General features: G+C 40.3%; 1 protein-coding gene across 1 annotated transcript in view; it reads right to left on the bottom strand.

The window, feature by feature from the left end:
• Window positions 1-27,269, bottom strand: part of ndrg2 (NDRG family member 2) — a 37,159-nt gene that overhangs the window by 8,189 nt on the left and 1,701 nt on the right. Inside the window, exons 2-3 of the mRNA XM_046064608.1 lie at window positions 2,995-3,077; window positions 236-277 (exon numbers count right to left, since the gene is read on the bottom strand). Coding sequence (XP_045920564.1) covers window positions 236-277; window positions 2,995-3,066 — 114 coding nt within the window. The 5' untranslated portion in view covers window positions 3,067-3,077. The remainder of the gene's footprint in view (window positions 1-235; window positions 278-2,994; window positions 3,078-27,269) is intronic.

Genomic DNA, 27,269 nt, shown 5'->3' with positions numbered 1-27,269 from the left:
TATTTCTGATACAGTCAAATAAATCAAACTTTATTTGTAATTTAGGTGACTTTAGACGTCACCTACAAATTAATGAAGAACATTCCACATCTCTTTTAGTAATAAGCTATGTTGCACTTCACTCCTGCCTGGTCAAGTAGTTCTGTTATGACTGTATTGTATTATTTTAATTGTTCTCCATAGCATGCAACCCATGACCTCTTCAGTCAGTAAATCTGAAGGGAAACAGTGTTACCTGTCCTTGGTCCAGGAGTATCCTGGCAGCCAGTTCAGCATCCTGTGAAAAACGAAAGAAATAACGTGAGAGATGACAACGAGGACTCCAACTAACGATTATTTCTATTATTGATTATCTGCGGATCAATGTAGTTAATATATGTTAAAAACAAACTAAAAAAACATCATAATTCCAGATTCCAAGGTAATGTCTTAAACTGTCTTGTTTTGTCCGAGTTCAAAGCTACAAAAATAATCAGTTTACTATAGTGTAGCAAGCAACTTCTCACATTTGTGAACCTGAAACCATCAGGCATTTTTTCTTAAACAACTAATCGAGTAGGTTTTGATCATTAGCCAGTGATCAAAACCTATATCTCTGGAACATGGTGTTTTTTATTCACCATCCTAACAGCTGTGTTACTTGTACATCATCTTCATCATTTGTAATTTTGTAATCTGAGTCACTTTGTCATTTCATTTCCAGAATCTGAACACATTTAGTCTTCCTTTGTCTTAATTTTTTTAATAAATAAATACAAAAAACACTTGAGAGAAAATTCCCAGCTTTTTGTTCTTTCACACTCCTCTTATGCTTAAGTGAGGCCTTGCTTCCTAATTAACACCCACACATGCAAGATGGGTGCCATTACTCTCCTGATATGCATCAGAGGGCCTCTTCAGAGAAGCCGGTGGTCATGCTGGGGATTACACACAGGAAGTCTCTCAGTGGGAGGCTTTAAATGGTGATGCTCATTTGCAACCCTGCTAATAAATTACTAGCCTCAAAAGCTCTAAAAGGAAATTAGCAGTCTGGGAAGTTGAAGTGGAGGTGGGCGGGTGCAGATGGGCATCATCGCTGAGGAGGAAATGGAGAGTCCTGGAGAGACGGCCCCTTGCTGGATAATAAAAGGTCACTAATTCAAATCGATAGAAATCATGAGAAAACTCAATCACAGAGTTTTGCATGTGTTCAGCGGGTGGATGTTAAACGTATGCGGGTTAGGGAGGACGCTCGGATATAACGTAGAACCTCCCAATCTTTATTACATTTCCTCCTCTGACTTACCCTCCACCCCCCCATCATGTCATATCCGATGCTGCAGGCAAGAGTAATGACTCTACAGCTGACATGAGTGTTTGTCACTGTCACAGATTCATGGCAAAGCAAGCCTGTTGTTCGCTTCTTTTTTTTCTCCATTCTTTATCTACATACATAAGAAAAAGGGACGTTTGAAGGTTGATCCTTTTAACAAACCTATAATTAATCAATATCATAGATATTATATTTAAGATTCAATAGTCAGGAATTTAGGTATTGTAAAATAAAGACATATTTTAAAAAGGTTAAAGCTACAGTGTATTGATAATCCTAACAACTATGTTTCCAAAGCCTGATATATTGTAAGTCATTCCTGTGCGCCTTAGACCTCCATTCTCAAATATTTCCCAACAACTGCGTTTTTTACTCCTGTTTGAGTAATTTTTGCTAAAAACTGCAGTGCCCTGCTGTTTTAGTAAATTACTGGCCCCTTTTCAAGAAAATGTATTGAGTGTATGAGTGTTTTTTGTTTTTTTAAAAGGTTTTTATCCTCAGGGGCTGAATGCAGCACAGAGGGTATGGAAATTATTAAAGAGACTAAGGTGTTGTTGGTTTTAGTATTTTCATAGGATTTGTTGTTGTCTGCATGTTTTGTACACGGAGTTGCTGCCCCATGATTGGCTGATTAGATATGCATTAATGAGCAGGTGTAGAGCTTTACGCTGGTACTAAAATTACACATACCCACTGTTGTTGTTTGTTTTGATTTATGGCATTTTTGCCTTTGTTCTATAGTTCACAGTAATGATAAATAGGAAATACAGGAATAGAGAGAAAGGGTGTGGTGACATGTAACAAAAATACAATTTGGGGAGGATGTGTGTTATAGACCACTATGACATGGGGACGCCCATGTCATAAGATTTTCATGTCCCGTACAGTAGAATTACTTGACCCTCATTAACCACAGGATTAAAGTTAAAGACTGCAAAATGGTCGAGTTTTGTAGACAACATAATACTGCTTTAGAGTACTATTGATTTTTTACCTTCTGTATATTTCTTGTCAACAATGTGAATACACCTCTACCTGCTCACTCACTGGAAGTCAAATCAAAGCTTGTGCTTTTGTCTCACTGTGAATCAGTAGCTGTGTTGTTATTGTATTAGTTCTGTATTTCCCCATTTTCCCACCAGGTGTCAGGATTGAGAAACAAACGTCTCTGCTCTGCTGCGCTGCATCTGCACGGCAACATCAGCGCAGCCGAGCAGAGGAGCTGCCGTCGCCCCCTTGGGGGCTTTGACGTCACCCGGGCAGATCTGAGCCAGAGCTGCAGCTGTGCACAAACACACACATACACACACACAAATGTGTTTGATACATGTGTTTGAAACATGCTGTCACATGTAAGCTTTGCTCAAACTCAAAAGTGCACACACTCGCATTCATGAGCTTATGCACAGCAAGGACACAAATGTTAACACACTCGCACACAAACCAACACTTGTTTGTCTGACACACACACGTACACACACACAGACATGTATCTGTGGTTTCAGACTGTACTCGCTACACACCGACAGTCATGCTATTAATGTACTTAAGTGTGCTCATTTCTGTTTCTCCATGCTAGAATAACATTAGTCGGCCAATGTGTGTGTGTATGTGCATGCAGCCTGTGTGGATACTAGAGTGTGTGCAATATGTATTTGTGTATGTGTGTCACCAACTCTGACCTTGGCTTCAGCCTGACCCGTGAGTAAAGGCTTGTCCTCTGTGATGGCGATCTCCTGCATTTCTGTTGTCATGGTGTCACCTCCTGTACAGGTAAAAGAGACCAGAGCATGAAAATCTGAAAGCGTCTTCAGTTGTCCTGTTCTTTGTATCACAACAATGAATACATCTTATTTTTCCTGCCATCCTCACACAAAGACTGGACACTGACGCGGGACTGATTAACAGAACTGATTAAATACTCTATTTTGCCTCTTTTCCACTGGGACTTTCTTTGAGCTGTGGGACCTTCTGAAAGTTAATTAGTAATTAGTGCCGGCAGAGATGAGCAGGAAAGGATTGTGGGACAGAAAAAGAAGGAGCAAGAAGGGAAGAGGAGGGGTGGATCAGTAGATGGACACATAAAAACACACAAAAACGCATAGCGAATAGTAAGACAGTAAGACAGCTTCCAGAATCCGTTTCAAATTATTAGTAAAATATAACTAAAAGTGAGAGAAGATAAAGAAAGATTAAGAGTGATGGGTGAGGACAAGCATGATGACATAACTATGAGGAAAGAGGAATAAAAGCACAGCAAGATGGAGGTGGGTGGAAGAGTAAAGAGACATGGTTGTGAGAAATGGCAAACACCCGGACTGACTGTGACAAATAAGTGGCTGATAAGGATGAAGTGAAAGGGGGAAAAACCATTAGTATTATATTACATTTATCTAAGGAAGGTTAGTCGAGCATGCAGCTTATTTTCAGAGACCTTTACAGACACAGCTGTGTTGCTTTGTGTTGCTGTGAGTCCACCGGAGCAGCGGGGAGTTAAATGCTGCGCCCCAGGGGGCACTGCAAAAAGGTGGTCACTAATGGAGGTGTAGGTAAGTGGATTTTATTTTCAAGTCGATTTCTCCGCTGGTCTGTGAATCCAGACTGGAGCGTCAACAACATGTCTGTGAAGACTCTCAGTCATCCAGGTCACAGTTATTCGAGGCGTTTTAAAATCAAGGGCAACTGGACTTCAAGAGACTCAAAGACATTTCACCTCTCACACAAGAGGCTTCTACAGTTCTGACGTCATTTTGATCAACTTAAATCAATGGGTTTGCTTATTACAGTCCTGTGACAGCCGCATATACAAGTTTGTGTCATTTTTGTGTCAAAGCATTTGATTTATTTATTGCCGTCAGGAAAGATAATTTCAACATACACACTGAACCTGGCTTTCAGACTGAAGGGAATTATAAAGCTAAGTGAGCAAGCACAGGTTGTTATTGTGTCCAGCCGCCCGATATGACATTTAAAGCTGAAATATGGAACTTTTTCACAGCACTTGGGATGTGTATGAGTGAGTGTGAGTGTGTGTGTGTGTGTGTATGTGTGAGTGTGAGTGTGAGTGTGTGTGTGTGTGTGTGTGTGTGTGTGTGTGAGTGTGAGTGTGAGTGTGAGTGTGTGTGTGTGTGTGTGTGTGTGTGTGTGTGTGTGTGTGAGTGAGAGTGAGAGAGAGAGAGGGAGAGAGAGAAAAAGAGAAAATCCATGGTCTCATAAACTGATGACTGTATTCTATCTGCAGAATTGGTATTATATCAGAGGGGCAATATGAGTATATGAGTTGGGGCGCGTGCGTGTGTTTGTGTGTGTGTGTGTGCGTGCACAAAATGGACGGCTACCCCAGGGGGCCCATGTCTCTCTGGGTCTCAAACGGAAATGATTAGTCATCAAAGCAACCCCCACTCCCACCAACACACACACACACACACACACACACACTCATTGCTAGCATTGTTTGCCATCCATCCCTCCTGCTCTCACCTCCCTCTACATATATTCATTAGTCTTGCAACATATTTTTTTTTCAGTGTCTGTCACTATGATTTGTCGCCATCATTTTATTTAATTTTTTTAAATCTCTGTCTCACTGTACTTTAATGTTTCCCTCAATGTGGAAATAAAACTAGTGAGAGGAAGCCCACTGATACATATTGCAAAGCTGCTGCAGCCTCTGTAACGGCTCTGATTCCAGAGAAAATAGCACGTACATGCCATGTTGCTGCTCCTGCATGATGGACATGCCCTCCAGCACAGTAATAAGAGTAAACATTTGGGCTAAAACAAAAATAAACACAAAATGAATCGTCTAATGGCACTAATCCTGTAGCCAGATAACATCCGATATTTAATCAACTGAACTTTAGGCCAACACATATCTGGTCAAATCCATTTTAGTGCTGTAGCTATCGTTTTCATTATCAAATGAAACATCTGGAACAACTGATGGCTGTATAGTACAGGCAGGAACTGAAGCACTCTTGGTCACATATTCCATACACCGTCCAGTCATGTACATCCACTTGCTGTATGTGACACTGGGCGGTCTATATAAACTTCTGGTGCGGAATCAAGTTGCAAATACTGGTTTTCTTTGTCCAAATAACCTTTGTGACGGAGTTGGATAAAACAAGCGACTCTGGAAACTGGGGATTCTGACATTTTATACACCAAATAATGAATTAAGAAAATAATAATCACGTAAAGAAAATAATCTTTAGTGGTTGTAATTATATAAACCTCTGAAGGACTTTGGTGGCTCCACTGCAGTTACTATCCCTTCAGGATCCAGCACATTCACACAATGCAAATGAAGGGTGCAAACACCAATGCCCATGCAAGCACTTGTACTGTGTATGTAATGTAATGTATTAATACATCAGTGGTGACTGAAATGAATGTAAGAACAGAAAGAGTGTTTGTGGGTCACATGTTTATAAGCATAATCTACGTTCAAGTGGCTGCCATTTCTTCAGACAGTCTCTCTCTGATACTGTAGATTGCCCCCTCCTGCAAACACTATTTTTTATAGGCTCAGCGTGTCCTGACACGACTGCGGAGTAAATTTGTTTATATACTCCTCTATGAATATTAATATATCTGTGGTATGACTCCATGTGGATGTTTGGAAAGTTCTGCTACAACAACTTCTCTGCAGCGTTTCTGTATATAACAAATGATCCAACAGGAACCTACAGAATGAAATTCTTTTAACAGAGTGAGAGAATGTAATATTAAGCTTTCTATTGTTTGTTTGTGTGTGTGTGTGTGTGTGTGTGTGTGTGTGTGTGTGTGTGTGTGTAGAAATAGGAAGCTTAATATTACATTATCTTAATATACAAAGAAATAGAATGGAAGTGTAGGAGATGATTACTTTTACTATCAATTTATTTGTCTTTTTTTTTCTCCAATTAACCAATTCATTATTTTATCAAAAAAATGTATTTTCCAGATTGGGAGGATTATTTTGTTTGACTCATAGTCCCAAACATAAAGATATACAATTTCCAATGATTAAAAACAGAAAATTACACACTTAAGTCGCTGGAACCAGTGAATATTCAGCATTTTTGCTGAAAACACTTGTATGTATTGAAAACTTGATAACAAAAGTTTAGCATTCATTTTGTCTAACCACAAGTCCAATATTCACTCTCTTTTAGCTCTGTTTTTGGTCTACACCAATGCTGAGGGTCATATCTGGCTCTTTAGCTGCTAAATGCGCCACTATTTTCACCGGCTAGTTTCTAACCTCACCTATCATCTGTTTGGTGCTGGGCAGTTAGCCTCTAGTGGGTTTATCAGAGCATTTTAGCTGAAAAGGACAGTCAGAAAAGCTGTGGGCTGTAAAACCAAAACAATTCGCTCATAGATGCTTAAATGCTAATAGGAATTGCTGGTGGTAATTTTCTGTGGGTTTGACAATATGGGCAATGGCTTTTCATAATACTTTTCTTTTGTTTGTTTTTTTACACTTTCTGTAATTTTTTCCATTGTTAATATAAAAAGATTATTTAGAAGTTTTAAACAATTACTTTAACATTACGATATTGCTACCAATTATGCGTTGAATAACAATAAAACTAATCAATTTACATTTCCGTGACCATAGAGCTCTGTCACATGTCTTTCACCAAAGTTCCATACTATGGTCATGTTATGACAACGGAGCAAACTCCATCCATGGATGAGGATGATTGAAAATGGAAAAAAGCTAGAACGTAGACGTAGTGTTTTTACCGCATTTTTAAAAAGTACCGCATAAACATGGGAAATGATGTCATTTGCTTGTGCTCTCATTAGTTAAACACACATAACACCATGTAAGACAGAGCACTGATGAAACATCTGAGTGGTCAAGGATATGAGCAACTATATTATGTGCTGCCAAAGCCTGCAGACCAACATAGAAGAAGGCGGCAGTCACTTGACCACAGTCGTGCATTAAGTAAGTCTCAGGTAACTCAGTCATTACACTTAAGCTGCTCTCTCTTACATTCACACACACACACACACTCACTCTCTCTCTCCCTCTCTCTCATTTCCCGATGCTATAACATTTTAATCGGCCTAACTCCCTCCATCTTGCATCTTTCTTTATCTCTGCATCTCTCTAAGTCAGTGTGTTTCAGAGCGTGTTAAACTGCACAGGAGGTACCGTCTGTCACCATTGGAAAGAGAAACAGAGATCGAGAGAAAAGGACAGATTTCCACGAAGAGCAAGAAGGGAGGGAGAGAGGAAGAGAATGTGTTGCAATGTGAGAAAAGGGGAGGAGGGGGGGCAGCATGCCTTGCTTCTCATTTGCCTCTACTCTACTTCCACGTTTCAGCTGTCAGACAACAGTTGTTCAGTTCATCTGTTGCACCGAACAGGTTCCACGGCTCAGATATCGAGCTGCGTTGCATAATTGCTCCAGCTAAATGAATCCAAACTTGTTTTATGTGGATTCATAATCATGCAGAGCGATAGCATTTCAGTTGTCCACTGTTAGCAGGTCGTCTCATTCCAACCTGTCATAGTCTGTTTTCGTCAATCTTTCCCATCATTCCTCCTCCGTTCCCCCCTTCATCCTCCTGCTCTGTCACGCCAAATCCATCTCATCATCCGCAATGTCACCGCACAGTAACAGTCACGACTGGCGCAAGCAGGGTAATAAGGAATATACAGGGGAGGCAGAGCAGATGCAGTACAGTGGTTTAATGACAAAGAAATGGCTTACAGGCAGGTACAGGTAGGCAGACAGGTGGACAGGTTCAGGTCGGGGTATGGGTGAGAGAAGCTCGAAAGCAAAAACACAAGGTAAGACAGAAACAAGGCAACTAGTCTGAACTGACAAAAGGAGCAAAAGGATCTGGGCTGGTATATGTAGTGAGCGACTGATGAGGGAAATGAGAACAGGTGAACGAGCAGAAGGTCACGCGACTGCTGGACTGCTGAGGGAAGTAAAGACCAGGGGCAATCTGAAAACGTTGTGCACCATGTTGTTTTCTAGCAGCAGCGTAACAGAATTGTGATTGGCTCCGGTGCAAATATTTTTCTTGTGGGCCTCGCCCCAAAAAGCATGTCCGTGTACACGCGGGCGTACAGACCATAGGTACAGACACACAACGACTTCACACATTTGCAAACCTGCAGCCTTTCATCAGCACTAAAGACAGCAGCCAAAGTGCCAAACGCAAATCTTAAAGCCTGTCGTCGACTCAAACCTGCTGTCTCCGACTATCAAACAACCGAAATAGCTTTAGCTTTACCTGCAGTAACAAATCAACACAGAGTAGCCGACACGGTTTGTATAATACCCACAGAACAAATAGTGATCAATAAAAGCACAGCGACTCATTATGCCAACACAGTATACATGAATGGATGAGACAGTATCTGATGACAATCCGAAGGCAATTGTTGGTGTCCCTCGTGGGCCCTTGGTGCATTGCACTGGCTGCAGCATTGGTACTTACGCCACTGGTTTCCAGGTTAAATGGCAGGTTTCCTCAGAAAAGCATGCAGCACTGTGGAACAGTCTCTGAGGTAGTTTTCTAACACTGACATATTAAAAAGGCAGTGCAGCGTGCTTGCGTACAAAACTGGGTTTTCAAGGTACAGTTGCTACAGTTTCAGTGTTTTTTCAGCTTTCTAGTCTTTCCGTCCACTCAAAGTGCTTTTACACTACATAACTCGGCCCTGCAGGTGTGTGAGGAAGTCTGGTGAAAAAGTCAGAGGGCATCTGGTGGATAGGTTGGGAATGGCAAGTCTGGAGTGTTGGAGGAAGAGCACATGGCCTGGGACGGACAGCAATGCAGGCAGCTGGGGATGAGAGAGTGTTGCTGAAGAGAGGGACTGAGGAGCTGTGACAGTAACTCTGGATTCAGGCTGCCAACACCCACTCTGAACTCTCCAGAAGCTGATATGGGTGCCATAAAACTGTCAGCTGCAGGTCTGGTGACATTTCATTGAAAAGCCAGAGCAGGATTGGCTGATAACATTCAAATGTTTGACTCAAGCTGACATGTTTGTGCTGATGAACTTAGAAAGAGGAGGTTGTGGTTATATGATGCCGTTTACTGTACATAACCTACACCACCAGAATAATCACGCGATCAACGTGATCATTCAAGAAGTGGGAGCCAATTTCTAATAAGGTATACTTAATTAAAAGGTTTTTAAACTGTAAGAAATGTCTTTTTAATGGTTAATAAATCATTTATTAAGGCTTTAAAGATCAATAAATTCTGCCTTATCGCCTTGAAAAACCAAAACAATCTTTTCATGTTGAAAAGTAGCAGCAGCAGACAAAACAAGTCCTAGTCTCATCCGATAAAGTGTGTCATACTGGAAGCTTCTGAGTCACCCCACAACCTCTGGGCAAAAACTAGCACATTAATTGCATTATAACAGTTACAATGTGACAATTTTGTTGCAGATTTTGATTCATTTACAGTATTTGTTTATGACCAAGACTAAAATTAAGCAACATGATGATAAATACCCTAAGAAATTTCACTTATTCAAGTCAAACACTGACTGAAGCCACCGCCAATCCAAATTAACTGCCAGTGATCAAAACAGAAGCATTACAACCTTAAACAGCTTTACAAACTGATTTAAGTACTGTGTGACTGACACTGACTGATCATTCTGTACTGCAAACCTGTATGCTCGACTCAATGTGATACATACTAGCTGCAATCGACGCTCCCCGCACATGCAGGAATCGAGGCAGAGAACTCTCTGAACAAAGTGAATGAAGGCGGAGCAGCGATAACTGAAGCTGCCGTTTGTTCCGAACAGTCTTTTGTATTTCGATCGCGTTGACCCTCCTGCATAGATATGAGACAGGTATCTTGCTAAAAGGAAGTTTCAGCAGGGCCAGACTGCTCAAAGCTGAGATGGGTGTTAGAAGGGGTGAAGTCAGCCAACAGCGATGTATTTCTATATATGAGACGGTTCAGCACCGCAGGAGGAGGAAAAAGCATCTGAAGTTGTGCCAGCAGACTGTACTGCCAGCAAAGTTTGAGATCGAACTTGTGTTCCTGCCATCAGAGACAGAGACATTTGTTGCTATTTTTTTGTAGAAAAACAACTCTCACACACTGGAAAATTGCAATAAAAACACTCACTCAACATTACACTGAAATAAAAGGGCTTCAACTTCAAATTGTACCTGTATTCTTCTTTAATCAACCACAAGATCTTTGTTCGCAGAGCTGATATAACAAGCTGCTGCCAGACAGGAAAACTTTCTCTCCCTCCGTCTCCATCTGCCCTCTTCTTTTTAGTTTGATCTCTTTCTCACAGCTCTGCACTCTTCCCCGTCTCTCTCCATCCATCTTTTGTCACGCTGCTGACTTTTCATTCGCGTCTCTCTCGATTTCTGCTAGTCACCGCTCCCTCCTCTTTGTCTCACTGTAGGTCTTTGTCACACTTCTGCCATCATCTTTCTGTCTCTTGGTTCCTTTTCTCCAGCCAGTTTCAAGTGAAAAGGACAGAAATGTACAAACAGTTCTGCTGGCAGACTCCTTTCTTTAATTTGCTCTCTCTCTCTCTCTCTCTCTCTCTCTCTCTCTCTCTCTGCGGCCACCAGTATTTTCAGCTCTGAACAGAAGAGAGGTGTGCCCTGACACTCAGACACATAGACAGTGTGCTGTAGTCGGGCACTGAGCATGAAGCTCACCTATATTGACGATGAAGGCTCAAGGATGAAGGCTGAAAGGTTGCATTCAGGGTAAGAATTTGCTGATGCTTAAATATGTGAAGGCTGCACAATGACAGGGTGGTAAGCAGGAGGGGTTATGGTGGGGTGATACTTCATTGCTTCTTGGTTTTTTAAACCCCTTCAAAGTCCATGACATAATTTGAAAAAGAGGCTCAGTGGGCTACAGTGTGCGTCGTGCAGATGTCATGTCGTCAAGATGCCGATATTATCTTCTATTGACTTGCAGTGGTATCGTGTCTTGATGACGTAGTCATATTGTGTCATCATTTTACCAATCCCTGCTGTCAGAATGATAATTCCAAGCAAGTTGTAATTAAAAACAAAAAACATTTTTATTGGGGGATGGTCTCAAATGGTGAGAGTGATGGAAGCCAGCATGGGGTTAGGCACAACCTGAAATTAGCTCATTTCCAATTAAATGCCACAAAGACCAAGGATATGGTAGTCGATTTTAGAAGGAAATCATCCCACCCACCGTCTCAGATGTTCATAGAAAGGAATTGGTATTGAATTTGAGAACATTATAAATATCTTGGAACGGTCATTGATATGACCTGAGATTTGAGACTAATTCTGATGTGGGCTGTAAGAAGGGACATCAATGTTTGTCCTTAGGAAGTTTGATGTTTTTAATGCGGATAAGAAAATTATGTCTTTGTTTTACAAGTATTTTCTGTTCTTACTTTTTCTGTGATTGCTTGTATCAGGGACAAAAAAAATAAATAAATAGATCACTCAAGGCAATTTATATAGTGTAGCTGGCTGGTAAGGTGATAGGTGTCACTCAGAACCCCCTGACGGCTATATTTGACCAGCTGGTTCGATGAAAGGCCAGGTCTATATTAGGCTGCACAAACCACCCCCTTCACTCTTCAGAGTTTGAAACTCTTCCCTCAAGCCGTAGATTTAGGGTAATCAGGTTGAAGTGCAATAGCAGTAAAAACTCACTCATTCCCTGCTTATTCTGCACATGTAATTTAGCATTTCAGAAATGATTTTATTGTGCTCAGTATATTGTATGTACAGGAAACATTTCCGTACCTTTTGGTTGTGTACTTGTGTTGTTGTCAAGTTTCCTCATTTAGGATAATAAAATTACTTAATGAACTAAACTGAGGGTTTCCTTTTACAATTTCTCACCCAGCTCTGTTGTTATGTTTATGCCTTGTTTTTAAAATACCAGTATTGGTATCATTCTAGCTATACTTAATATATGACAAATGTGCCAGACCACAGCACACATCCAGGAGACACAGAGCAACATCAGCATTCATTTAGAGTCGTGTTTCTAGCCAACTGGTTGATCTAAGTTCAACATTCACCCTCCTTTGAGGTCTGTTTTAATCTCCACCAGTCAGGTAGTTTTTTGCATTTCCATTTGTATTGCCAAACTAAGGTCACTGGATATTAACTTGACAATAGTGAAATGTGGAACCATGCAATCGCCTCCATCACACAAATTTATCACCCTGCTGACACACAAACACACACAGTAGAGACCCAGGTGTCAAGGACATAAACACTCTGAGGACCGAATCTGTTCTCTGTCCTGAAGCAAATCATGTTAGTCTGCAGTGCTTCACTGCTGTCACACCTGGGTACCACTATGTCAGTGTTATATGCACAGCACAGTGCTGTGCAGCTCTGCCTGACGTCTGCATTCAGACTGTCTGCCGAGGCTAAACTATCTTTTTTACAATTCAGCACAGTGAAATGTGGATGGTACACACATGAACAGAAAGTCAAGCTTTTCAGAGTATGCTTACTGAGCCACTTGGATATGGATATTTGAAGAGTCACAATCTCGCTTTAGCCACTAGAAGTTACAAGGTATGTCACAGATTAAGATTTATGTGATTCAAATTAAATATAAATTTTTTGTGTTTTGCCTTTCATAACAATATTTGTCTTAATGCCAATCATTTGACAAGATCACAGCGAAGAAGAGAACGTGTCAACCAACGTTCATGTAACTGTGCAGGATTTAACTTGTTGTTTTTATCGTGCAATAGTAAATGACAAAAAAAAAACATTGTGGTAACTTCATGTTGCTGGCTTTTCAGCTGCAAAAAAAATCTCATACAAGCTCTCTATGGGGGTAAATTGATGCCATAATTATTAAAAGTGGACAGATTATGAGTCACAAATACATATTACAACTTGTAAAACACAAAATACACTCTATAAATAGATTCAAAGAAAGTCCTCAAATATAAAAAATTATCTACAAATACATAAAAGAAATCCGTAAACAGACTCTTCATGATCCACAAATATAAAACATGATCTACATAAAGATAAAAAATAAACAAATAACCACATCATGATTCACAAATAGAAATCAGTTAGTTGTACTTGAAAACCAGAATTTGAATGAATGCAAAGTGATTTGTATGCAGGTGATACGGTTTCGCTGTGGTGACAAAACAATGCCATAATCATTAAAAAAGAAGAGTGTATGAGTCAAAAATGCATATTACAATTTGTACAGAAAAACAAGATCTACAAATAGATTTGAAATCCACAAACAAACTCCTCATGATCTGCAAAAGTAAAACACAATCTGTAAATAGATTCCAAATCTGCAAACAAACAAGTTTAGGTGCAATGCTACTTTCTATCAGTTAACTAAATAAAAACTACAGCCAGGATATGGTTAGCTTAGCTTAGCATAAAGACTGGAAGCAGGAAAAAAACTGCTAGCCATGCTCTGTTCAAAATCTGCCTACGAGCCACTATAGCTCCCTCTTTAAACATGTTGTTTCTTGTAAAACAACATGACATGTTATAATTTTACGGAGAACTACATCTTGGCAGGGTGCAAGTCTTGTCTAGTCATTTTTAAACTGAACCACCCCCCAAACACACCATTAAAACTCTCCAAAATGCTCCTTAATCAGATGTTACTCAGGACAGCCAGGTAGGAAGCGAGCAAACAAAGATTAACCAGTTGTTATTCAAGCGTAGTGCTGAACACCCTAATTTCATCATAATGATAAATAATATAATATATTATAAACCATTGTTGAACTTATTATTACATGTTTCAGGATGATGACGTGTGTGACTGCCAGAGGCTTTAAAAGGAGGTGGTACAAACTTTTAGCATTAACTTGCTTAAGTGGTTGAAGGCCAATTAAATTTGTGGTTTTGGATTGTCAACAAGAATCAAACCCCGCTTTATCTCCCAGGGAGCAGCAGCTTATACAACAAACTGCAGCTCACATCAACAACTGTTCCTGCACGTTTCCAAGCACATCCACTCTCCTGCAGTCAGTTTGAACATCAGGGTGTTTTTTGGATAGGGGTCTGTTGCTGGGTCTCTGCTGGACAAAACACAGTCCGAGGGCAAACAAAAAAGAGAGAAAAATGAGCGACGAATGCCTGGAGAGAAAGGAGGCACAACAGCAGCCACCATGGAGACCCAGAGAGGGGCCAAAGCTCCCTTCGACTCCTCTCTGAGCCAAGCCTTTGCTCAATCTCCTGCCTTCAAATCTCCCGTGCCGCTTCCCACAGCATTGGATGTGCATACGTGCATCACCTTGGCTCTCCAAAAGAGACACACGCAAACAAATGAAAGAGCAGCTCAGAAAAGGCTATTTTCTTTCTCCGTCTCACAGCAGATGATTTTGTCCCCTTGTCCCCTCAAATCCTCTGTCGTCCGTCACTCAGCACCACCTATTATTCCCTCCATCATGACCTCACCTCCCCTCAGACATCGAGTCTCTCTGTCTTTCTTGAAAGTTGAGCGTCCTCTTTGACAAATGACCCGAGTCCCCAAAATGCTGAATCTTGTAAAGGAACAGATGTCTTAAATGGCTAAACGTATATAACGAAAGCTTTTTGGGCTTGTGGAAAAAGGGAAAAACTTGTCTTGTATCAATGTTTGTGGGCTAAAGGCTATCGGTAGTGTAACACTCAGGAGTTAAAGCAACGCCAGACCTCAAAAGTCAGTCAACTGCTGCCAGAGGCCTGAAATTTAGACGCTTTGTCCTAGAAATAGGATTTGTCTGTTTTGAAAAATTACAAAAATATACACAAAAGCTTCAGTATCATCTTTAAAAAAAATATACATTTCGACCTTTCGAATGCATAATTTCCAAATTTTCTCTCTTTTATGTCAATTTCTTTTTGGACTGTTGGTCTAACAAAACAGAAGCTCTTTGAAGAAATGTTTCACACAAGGAACTTGTGAAGGCAATTCTTCAGTATTTTTTAATGAAAACTGAAAACAACTGAAAAGTCATACAATAATTAAAACTTGGTCTAGATAATATTTGTCAATATGTCTATATTGTTTTGTTCATAGTGTGTATATTAGTGATGTCTATACTGTAGTTTGTGTCTGATTTTATTTTATTATTGTGTTATGGTATTTTTGTACAAGTAAGTGCATCATGAGCAATGTACAATCCTGAGTCAAATTCCTCGTATGTGTACACATACCTGGCAATAAAGCTGATTCTGATAATGAACAAGCACGCATTTCTTGTTTTCTGCCCCAATCTCTGTTTGTCTATGAAATTCAAATTCTCTCTTGTTCACTCAGTAGCTGCGAGAATGTATCAGAGTGAAGCATGAAGCAAAACCAGTAATTCCCTTGACTTATTATGTAAATGTACAATAGACAGAGGCTAATTTTGTGCTGGCTAAATCTGGGAGACTTTATTTAGTGACAAAAAAAAAGGGAAAAAAGACCTGAAAGATGGTTAAACCGATTATTTCAATTCAGGTCACAGTCCAACAGATGAGCTCATGATCAAAGACACACAGAGACCCATGCACTGCGCACACACATACGATAATTGACCTTGATACTACGGTAAAAGGATATGTTGGAGCCGTTGGCTGAGAGCTGATAGAGAGAAATTGCTCGGTGATGGTGAGCTGAACGAAGCCCCAGCCAAGCAAAAACAGCTTTTCCCAAACACCATGTGGAAGTCATACAGATACTGATGTAGAGTGCTATTTATGTGTATTTAGAGCGCAATGTTACATTTGACGAACATTATCTTAACCGTATTCACCCAAGAAAGCAGGTATGCTGGAGAAGCTGGGAGTTTGGTGCCTTACTCAAGGGTGTCATTCAGTGGTGTTTACTTGGCTTCAGTGCTGAGATAAATTTACGATATGCCTCATGGCCAAAGGTACGTGGACAGCCAAACATTATACCCATGTGTGATTACTGCATCTCATCCCAAAAGCATGAGCATAAATTTGCTGCTATAGTGGAAAACCTTCTTGGAAAGATTTTGGAACCTGGCTACAGGAGATTTTCTCCCCTTCAGTCATAACAGCATCAGTGAGGTCGGCGATACACTGACATCTGGCGATAAGGCCTGACTCAGAGTTGGCGTTCCAGTTCCATCCAAAGGTGTCGGATGTGGTTGAGGTCAGGGCTCTGTGCAAAATGTCATTATGTGCTGCAGCATTCAGATTTTCCTTAACTGGAACAAGGGAGTATAATAAATACAAAGTACAAAGAGCAGGGTGTCCACATATTTTTGGCCATATTGTCCATAAAACACAGAAAAACAGCAAATCCTCACATTTTAGAAAAAGAGCTACATCGTGTTTAAGACACTTTGGCTTGAAAAATGACTTTGAAAAATTTTGTGGATTCATTGACTGATCATTATACCATACATGAACTGCGGAATTTGAACTTTGGTCACAAAAAGTGCTGAACAATTTTGAAAAAAAAAAAGGAAAGGAAAAAAAAATTATTGTTATTATTATTATTTTGACTGATTATTTTGACAATTACCATTTGTTTTGTGATAGAGTGAATTATCATTTTTACATAATTATTATCATTTTCATTGAAAAACATTAAAATGAATTTTGGTGTGATTGGGATCTGTACCAAACAATGATGTTTTCTTAAGTCTCTAGAATATGATGTGTGGGCAATTGCAGCATAACAATATTTAATTTAACATGGTATTGACACACACACACACCTCAGCTTTAACAGATATTGCTCCTCTTGCGATTTGAAAATTGAAGTAGGCCATATAGTGATTGGATAAAATTTCAATTAATTGTTCAAACCTCGTCACAAGCAGCCTTATTCTTCTGCGAAGTTATGCCTTCCACATTCACAGAACTGCTCCAAGCATCTGTACATTATCAACTGTCTATGAGTCACTCTGATGTTAAATGAACCATACAAAGATGGCTGCCTCCTGCTGCATCGTTCGGCATCACTGCTCTGCCCTAAAATGTAACACACATAATTTGTTGACACTTCCTCTGTCTCTATAATCAAACTGGTGGTTGTGAGAGGAAAATGTCCTCCTTCAAAAAAAAAATATTTCAGAACAGGTCATGCCATGGGCTCTAACAGCTAATGAGGGGATTAGAGTGACAGGGGTTGATTCTGCAGATAAATTAAATATGTATGAATGAATAATAGATTAGATGTCCAGACTCGCAGGCTAAATGGCCACTAAATATCTCCTTCTTGCTGTTGCAGTGTCTGATTGTGACACAGCTTAGAGCAGGTAAAAATAATGTCACGTGGAGTGAATAATTATATAGCTATTATTGCAGTCACTACATTGCTTTGAATACTATATTCACTAATCAGTTTTAAATTGATAACTGTGACAAATCTAAGAGGTAGAAACGAATAAATGTCTCCTCCCTTGAATTATTACAAGGCTAATTGCCTAAGTTGTGTGTGTGATAGGAAACCCGGTTCCTCTGGGTGTCTATAACGGCTGTATTGACTCCAGCTCCATGTTGGAGCTGGTGTCCTGTGGTCATCTGCTTAAAGTCGTGTCAATATCCTGAGCTCCACTCAGCCTGATTAGGACTCAAATGTTCCGTTTTAAGATCAATCATTGATTTCGTTTTAAACAAGTCTGTGCCTGGTGACACTGGCGCTAAAAGCTTTCACATTTTAAACCTGCTTTATGTCCTCTAGTGACTCAGCCAGAACATAAATCAAGCTTAAAGCATACTTTAAGAGCTTGGCCAAGTTTTTACTTCGTTTGTTTTTTCCTAATTTGTTTTAACTTAAGAGATTTTCTATTTCTTACAGTCTAAAAGGTTCAGTGTGTAATATATAGGTACATCTAATGACACAAATGTAATATAATATCCAGAACTATGTTTTCAGTGGTGTATAAAGACTTTATTTATAAACCCGTTATGTTTTTAGTACCTTACAATGAGAAATTTCTATCTACATACACTGCGGGTCCTCTTACATGGATGTCACCATGTTGTGCCACCATGTTTCTACAGTAGCCCAAAATGACAAACTGCTCTACAGAGCGCATGTTAATGTCACTACGTTGAATATGTACGAAGAAGAAGAACAAGTAACATTAGTAGTAGTCGTAGCTGTCTGGCTTATTAGAAGTAAGAAAAGAAATTTGGACCACACGTATTATTTAGCACGAGAGCCGACAGATTGTGTCGGCCACGGTAGCTTCTCCTGCTCGCTTGGAAATGGAGGGGTGAGATGGTGCATTCATGAGGTGTCACAATAATGAGAATCTTTTTTTCCCTCCTTAAATTTTTATAGCAAAAAGAGAAATAAAGTGTACATAAAGAAGTATACAGAACTTTGATTTGTACAATATCACGTTTTGAATATACATATTTTGCAAACATGTAATTGGTAATATGGTTATAACGGTTAGTTTGCTGTCCAACTAGATGTCTGTGTGTTGTTTATACGTTCTAATAATGCTAATCCAACGCATCTTTGTAGTAACGTCCATGTTGATTCCACATTCCGACTTAAGAGCACAAGAACACACACTGAAGTCGGAAGAACGACTTCACAACTCTGGAAGTGGGACCATCCGAGGAGCAAGTGAATGCACCGTGAACCGCTGGTTGCAATTCGCAACCCTCACCACTAGAACTTACACAATGAACCTTTAAGACGTTTTCTATTTCTTTTACTACATGTATAATCTGGTCCAATTTAATAGCTTTTATTTAAATATTATCATTGTTCATTAATGAAATATTATAGCCTGATGCTCTATATCGGCAGGATGACATCATTTGTCTTTGCCTTCGAAAACCGTTACAAAATCACTGTTATAAATCTGTCTTATGATGTGACAACATAGTGTGGGTTAAAATAAGTACTTAGGGTTGAAGAAACATTGTGGTTCGGCTTTGGCTTAAAATTATTACTTCAACTAAAGTTGACTGCTGGAAGGAAACGTCAAGTCGTTTGACAGTTGACTCTCATCCAACATTTCTGTTCTCTGATCAAACGTAAACGTAAGTTGTTTTGGGAGCATTTGCTGCAACGACTGAAGCTCTAGTTCTTTTTGGGAGTACAGTCCAGGTTTCAGGTAGCCGTTTTCCTGTAGTTACATATTTAGCCATCAGTAGCCTACAGCCTTTTTTTCCCTTCAGTGGACCTCCAACATGGCAGTAGCTTGCGTTGCTAGGAGATCTGTGACACAACTACAGACAGTCTTCTCTGTTATAAACACACTTCACATGGTTATCGTGCGTACCCGCAGGGGACGACTGTTACCCCTGCTAACATGTTTTTGCTGTTTATTTTCTGCCCCGCTCAGCTCATCCTCTGCCTGTGGATCTATTGACAAACACTCCTGATTATGTAACTGTGCGCTGTTGAACGCTCACTTGGTGAACAAAACACACACACACACACACACACAGTGAACCAGACTGAATGCACATTTGGACACATTTAGGTCACTTGAATTCCAAATGACAGACTGTAAAATTTGCACCACAAAGTTCAATTTTTAGTAAAAAAACAAAAACAACCCCAAACAGACACATGTGCACGCTCTACTCCACACAGGCAACCTGAGAAATATGAATGAATGAGTTTGGGCAGGGAATTTGTCTATAAATAGGGTGTTGTGAAGGACTGTTTGGACTCAAGGGAACAGACAGGGAATTGTGCTGCCTGGCCTATCTGTATCTGGCCTCTAGCCATCAGGCAAAGGAGTGAGCAGTACCCTCACAAACACACACACACACACACACACACACACACAGGCCTAGATGCTAGTATATGAAGACTGCTTTAATCTCATACACCCACACAGCATAAAATCCATACTCACTGACCTAGATGTTATCCTCTACACCTACACAGAACATAAAGAAAATCTAAATACACATTTCTATTAGCACCCAGACTAATATGCACTAGACACTAGCTCTGACCAATACTCTAATGACAACAATTCAGATTTTTAAAAAACCCAAAACAGTTACTCACATGGTCGACATTTCTTCAGACTAGACTGATCTCAAACACCTACGCAGTGAGCAAGCAGCGTTGTTCCACACTGTCTCAGTCATCAGCCAATGTGCTCTTCTTCACTGTACATACATCTGAGCGCATGTTAAAAAAACCTGTACTAGTGTACACTGCTGCCAAAGAGAAATAACAGGCGTCATATCAAAATAACTGACCTATCTTCAGTTGCACAGGCAATGTGTAAACACAGAGGTGCTTCCAAATCCCCATGTGCTTTTATTATCATATTAAAACTGACAATGAATTACACATTTCTAGGAATCAGTTTGATACAAAATATATTCACCCATTTCTAGACTGTAAAAAACATAGCATTATGGTTTCCATAGACATTTTAACAACTGCACCAGACTGGATTTCCTTCTCTTCTTTATAAACTATTAACAAAACCGAGTAAAATCCTCTCATCAGCGCCAAAGATACAGGTCTGAGTGGGAGAAAAACATCTCAACCGTGTTCTTTGTGCTTTGGTTTCCATCCAAACAATTAATTTTGAGTAGCCCGTGAGCACAAATTTTTGTGTTTGTTTTGCATTATCAGTGGTCTCTCGTGTCATGTTGGCTAGGATTCAACACACTGAGCTGAATCTACTGTCAACAGAGTTAGAATCAATGTTGGTGCCAAAAGGGAGAGGTGCAACATTAGACAATGTTAGTTACAGTAGCTGCGCTCAGATGGGCCACTACTAGAGCGTGTAAAGGTCAGCGGGGATTTATTTCAATCTAGATTAGACTTTTTATTAAAAATTACTATTTATATTGAATTTTAATTAAAATGTCAGAAAACAGTTAGAAGTGGCAATCACACTTTCTCAAAGTCCAAGGTGACGTCTCAAATGTCTTGTTTGGGCCAATCAACAGCCCAGCACAACACTTGAAGATATTCAGTTAATTATAACATATTATAAAGAAAAACACCAAATATTCAAAATTGAAAAGCTAAAACCAGTGAATATATGATAAAAAGTACACCTGAACTATTAAGTAATTTATTGGCTGGTTTGCCATTATCTGTCCTATTGCAGGCATTTATAAGAGCTGACAACAGTACTCTGATTACTGTTCGGACAGATGATATGCAGAAACAGTGACATGTTTCTATGGGAGAGTTGTAAAAGACTAAATTACATAATAAAAATAGGTGCTGCTGTGTAAGATTGAAGGATGAATTTATAGATCATTTTGGCCAGTTGGGGGCATGGCAACAAGCTAAAAACACAGCAATGTTAGCAAACTGTTGACTATTTACACATTCAGCAAACACGTCGCAACATTAGAATTCAGTTGGGTTCGTGTTTTTGGTCACATGGTGATTAGAGGTCCAATTTTCACACTCCTTTAAGCTCTGTTTTGTTCTAATCCAACTCCTGAGAAAAAATATCTTGGGAAGGTGTCTTTTAGGGATGCAGCTAACGATGATTTTAGTATTCGAAGCTTCTATAGATTATTTCAACAATTCATCGATGAGTTGTTTAAGAAGTACGAGCTGACAGCAGCTGTGTCACTCGACGCTGGTCTCCAAACCACGTTTTGTCAAGAAAATACACGAGAAATGTACAACGGGAAGTGAGCGATCCTGCACACGAAACAGCTGTTGTTATTATAAAAAGTTAGCAATTATAAAGACAAAGACTCAGGATGAAAGGATGGATTAGCACACGCAGGTAGCAGGCATTGTCTGAGCTACAGAGCTGCAGGTGAGTAAAAAAGGTGCAGCTCCCCAACAGCCAGTTAACTCATGACTGTGAGGTTACAACTCACGGCCCAAAAAGGAGAACAACAAACGCACGTGTTTACATTTTCAGCTGAGGTCTGCGGCTTACTTTGGCTTCAACTCAACAATCAATCACGATTTCAGTTAAACGCTAAAGTTGCTGTTACTGTTACCTTGTCTGTGGTCCGCTGGCAGAACACCGGCTGCTTTCTGATCAGATGCCGTCGTGCTGTTGCCGAGGCGACATAAGTTTCGTTTTACGGTGGGTGGACGGTAACATTAGAGTTGTTTTCTTTATCTTGAAATAATCGCATACTTTGGACACTTTCTTCTTTGTCCCTCGCCATTTTCTCTCTCTTCCTCGACTTTGCAAACAGCTCCATTATAATCACAGTTATAAATGTCCGTGTGCTAAATATTTATAAGGATTAAATGAAGTATCAATGCAAAGAATTTGTGTCAATGCATTTTATTGATCAATTTAATCGATCAATAAAAGCCCTAGCCTTAGTGTCTTTTTCACTTAAATCTGCAGCCTGCTGCCTCTGGAAACAAGGTTAATTAGACCAGATTTTGCGGGCAGGAAAAACTTATCAAAACAAGAAGCTAAAAGATGTTAAAGTGCCTGATAGAGCTGAGGGGAAGTGCAGAGTTGGCTGATAATTCACTGTGGGTTTGTCACTATGTACAACACCTTCTATATTACATATGGTCATTTGATCCATTTTTAATATAAAAATATTGATAAGTGCAGCTCTAAGAATGTAAATTATCCTCTTATTTGTTTCAGAATCATCAATGTTCATTAATTTAACTGGCTTTCAGCCTTCCAACACTTGTGAGCATGTGCCTCTGCTATAAATGAGCAGGGATACTCAAACGGTAAACAAAACTCTATCTGAAGTGGCAATTAACACCCACACACAAACATAATCTCCATAACAATATCAGCACCGAAACACCATCAAACACCACAACACAGTCCACTCACTACAACGATACTTCACATTTAATCAGCAGCTTGGCGCCACTGCTACACTGAGATGTAGCTCTCGTGTCACACTGACAGGTCCGTACACACCCAACAGCTGGCAAAGACTATTTCCAAGCAGTCGAGATGACAACAGAATTTGATTCCCTGATATTCTGGGAAGTGAGTCCACCTCTGAAGCAGCACCAATTATAGCGGTTTACTGGCCTAGTTTGCTGCATATATCCACACATTCATCAACCTTTCAAAAGTGTTATCAGTGTCTTCTGTTTCCTAGAAGCTATCAGACCTTAGTGCCATCCAATCTGAGTTAATACAACAAGTAGAGTATTAGGCCAGTTCATCATAATATCTCAAAACGTTTTATTGTCAAAACCGGAATTGTCTTATAAGTAATGACTCAAAAAACAGACCGTGAACTTATTTTATTTTACATCAACAGTTGTAAGTTGAGTCAACCCAGATGGGAATCCACCTTCACAGAAGGTCAAACATAAAGAATGATTTGAGATTTATTACCTCACCACTGTACAACCGTGACCACTCTAACAGGTTGCGCATATCAGCTTTCCCTGCAGTCAACACTGATGGATTAGCAAACACTGCGGGAGTAAATGTTAATATTGGTAGAGTCAATAGGCAAGGTGGCAGTCTGAACATGCTCGAGTAAGTTTCACCCCACACCAGTAGCTGATTTGGCAAATGGGGCAAATATACCCCTGCAATGTTTAATGTTTAGTATTCCAGCCCTTTTGGTGCAAGTTCTCTAAATTTTATTCATCTACAGTTGCCTTTTTTACTTTTGTTGATTCCTGTTTTACTCCTGTGATAAATCTATTAAAATAATTATGATAATTATAAACTATTTATTTAGCACAGTTTAGCAGCACAAAGTGTGTTACAAAAGAGGAAACGAGCAGCTGGTGTAACATTACCCCTGATCGTAATGTCAGTTACACAACAACATCCAGCTAAGGTTTGCTAACATTAGCTAACTGTACCCAGCATAAGCTAACGGTCATACCAGACCAAATAAGGCCGTAGGAGCACCATATCTTAAGTGTAGAGAATTGAGCAGTTATATTATTGTCTTTTCAGCAGAGAGAGTTTATAATTTCAGCATAAACATCAATGTTGTAAATTACAGATTTAAAAGAATGCTTTGGGAACCCTGTGGACCTTTTAAATGACTCTGCCTGGAGTGCAAATGGTCAAACTGTCACTGACAATCCAAATGAATACAGACATCCAATGATGGTCTAACTAGTCTGTAATGAGGCCAGATTGGTCAATAGCCACCATAGCATTGAGGTCAGTGGTGTAGAGGCGATGAAACATAGCTGCCTTTGTTAACAAACAAGGCCATCATAATCTATAGTGAAGAAGTCTGAATTGAAGAAGTCAAACACAGATTACAAATAGAAAAAGGTTAGCTTTAAAGTCAACATCTACAGATGTTTTTGTTTTGTCAGTGGACTCTGATGTCTGACTCCGACACTGCTCTTGCCCGCCACAGTTTAATGATTTCAACAAGTTGATCTCCTTGGATTATTAGTCTGGCCAGAGCACAAAACACTCGGGGATGTAGCATCAGACCAAAGGGCGACTGTTCCAGCTGAAGAGTTTATTTTTATTTTTGGCCCTGACAGATGCATATGACACAGCTCCAGAGAAAAGCTACAAATCACCGACACTTCAACGGCCCGGCTCATTCAAAGAAACAATATCCTCACTACAAGCTGGGTGCTGGGTGCCCAAAAATTTATGCTAGCAACTGCTTGCATTCTGCTTTTTTTTATTCCCCAAATAAATGTATTTAAAGGTTTCATAAAAACAGCAGATTGTGAGGATGTTTGATTGATTCTGTTCTTCATTTTTAATTTCTCCCATTTTTCTCTATATGAAGAATAAGATGTACTGGTGAGTCAGTGGTACACAAGACTGGTTCTAAAATAGAAAACACATAGCGGAATGATTTGTTCTTGTGACCTCTATAAATAGCCCATGATTCGTAATTTCTAACGCTGGAACAGATTAGAGAGAAAGCCTTTGAAGTCTTCAAACATGTCTTCTCACCAACATGATAAGCCCTGTAAGACTGAGACAACAGAGACACTGGAAAGATGTGTTTAGTCAGTTGCAGGGATGAAGCTGAGCGTTAACCAGCTGGGAGAGGGAATTCAAATAATCCTCAATAAAGGAGCACTGCCATGATGTCAACATATTTATTTAAAGCAATTCAATTCTGCGAAGACCCCAATTCAGAGAGTTAAAGCATTCATTTAGAGGGTTAAATTATTGATTTGTGCAACCAGGGTTTTAATAATGGAGCTAGCCCTGGTAGCGCTATACTGTTCCATAAACAGCAGGGTAGTTTAGACAAGCACATATTTAATGAGCTATTTTATAGCTAAATGCAGCCTGTGGATAACACGTGTATGTGTGCATAGTGGTATCTAGTTGTGCAGATAACTCATAGATAGTGATTTCTGCCTCCATCCTCAGTACAAGTTATTTGCGCCACAGAGACCATTGAAAAGTGTCATTGTGAAACTGACAAGACAAATAGTTTACATACTGGATCTAACTTCTCCCAAGAAATAGTTGCAAAGAAAACTGTCCACAGAGAGTAACCATGATTGAAAAGACACAGTGCTTACAAGATTTAGAAATTTTTAACTGCTTTGAGCAGCATAAATGAGATCCCATTCACCTTAGTTGCAGTGGGGTAAAAGTCATCAATCTCAGAGGCAGATATCTCAAAACCTCAGCAGATAATAACACAACTATGTGCATGGGTGAACTGACCATTTAAGGCTAGGGTAGGCAATTTATTTCAGAAGCAATTCATGTTATATTTGTTGAAATTATCTTTGCATCCCTACAGCAATCAATAAATCAAATGCTCTGACACAGACAAGTGTTTCCATGTGTGGTCGCTCATTCTGGTGGAAAACTGAATATTCACTTGAAATAAAACAGCCACGCAATTATGGACACAGGGCTGCTGGTAACTCCACACCTACCAGCACTTCCAACCACCAAAGACAAACTATGCACTCTGTGTATGTGTCCCGTGTGTGTGGCTGCATTTCTATGCCTCAACACAGTCTATAATTTCTGACACAGCTCTGAGGAGAGCCTGTGCGCGCGTGCATCCTCGTGCGCCTGCATTCGTGCGCGCCCAATGCTGGAACAACGTCTACTTGAGGGGGAGCCTGTGTGTGTGTGTGTGTGTGTGTGTGTGTGTGTGTGTGTGTGTGTGTGTGTGTGTGTGTGTGAGTGCGTGTGCGCGTGTTATCAGCAGGGGCTCCACTTCACTCAAAGAGCAGTGAGGCCGCGAGTCTCCAAATGCGGCATGACTCACGGAATCTGCGCGCGAGTGTGCTTGCTTGAGCGCGTGCAGCTTGCAGCACAGTGAAAACCTGTCTGCGGAGCTGTGTGTAGACAGAGGGGAGATGTGTGTGTGTGTGTGTGTGTCCTAGGTCTGGCACGACACACTGAAGCAAAACATTTCCCCTCCCGCGCCAGGGAGGCTATAAGATATTCTATATAGGAGACTCTTAACGAAACGCAAATTTTCAAGGCTCTGCTGCAAGATTTTATTTTTCGCTCAGGTTTGCTCCGAGCCAGGACGGGGCCAGTGGACGCACACACAAGGGACACACCTCCATTTGACATTGACACACATTATATCCCCTCGTCTGGCGCGCCAAGAGCCACAACACCGTAGTCGAACCCTCCTCCCCCAGCCGCTCCAAACTAACTACCCCCTCCTCTTAGAAAGAGACAAAAGCAACCTTTCTTTCACGAAAAAATACATTCCATGAAATTGCTACTGCTGTGGCTCTGTAGGGGCTGTTTTAAACGCCACAAAGGAAAAGCAATGATGCGCTCGTTGGCTGAAAGACCAGCCAGTGATTGGGGGGCGGGGGGTCCGGGATCAGGTTCATATATGATTCAAGTTCATGCGACGCGAAAATGTCAGTGGGTCGTTTATTGGAGAGTGGGGGGAGAGACAAAGACCCGCTGGATATGCCACGTGTGCGCGTCAATAACACGCACTCTCTACCGCACGTACACACTCACAAGGCTCACGTGCACGCAAAGCGCGATTTTAATAGTATTTATTTAAATGTGTGCTTGCAAACATACTTAAATATTAATGTCATGAGTTTAATGGGTTTTTTATTGATAGGCGGCCCGAGCAGAGTGTATCTGGATTCAATCAAGGAGGAAAACAAGGGGGGGGGGGGGGGGGGG

The sequence above is a fragment of the Micropterus dolomieu genome, linkage group LG12, assembly GCF_021292245.1.
Source record: "Micropterus dolomieu isolate WLL.071019.BEF.003 ecotype Adirondacks linkage group LG12, ASM2129224v1, whole genome shotgun sequence".
Classification (NCBI taxonomy): Eukaryota; Metazoa; Chordata; class Actinopteri; order Centrarchiformes; family Centrarchidae; genus Micropterus; species Micropterus dolomieu.
The sequence above is the reverse complement of the archived record's forward strand: the minus strand, read 5'-3'. Positions and strand labels throughout refer to the sequence as shown.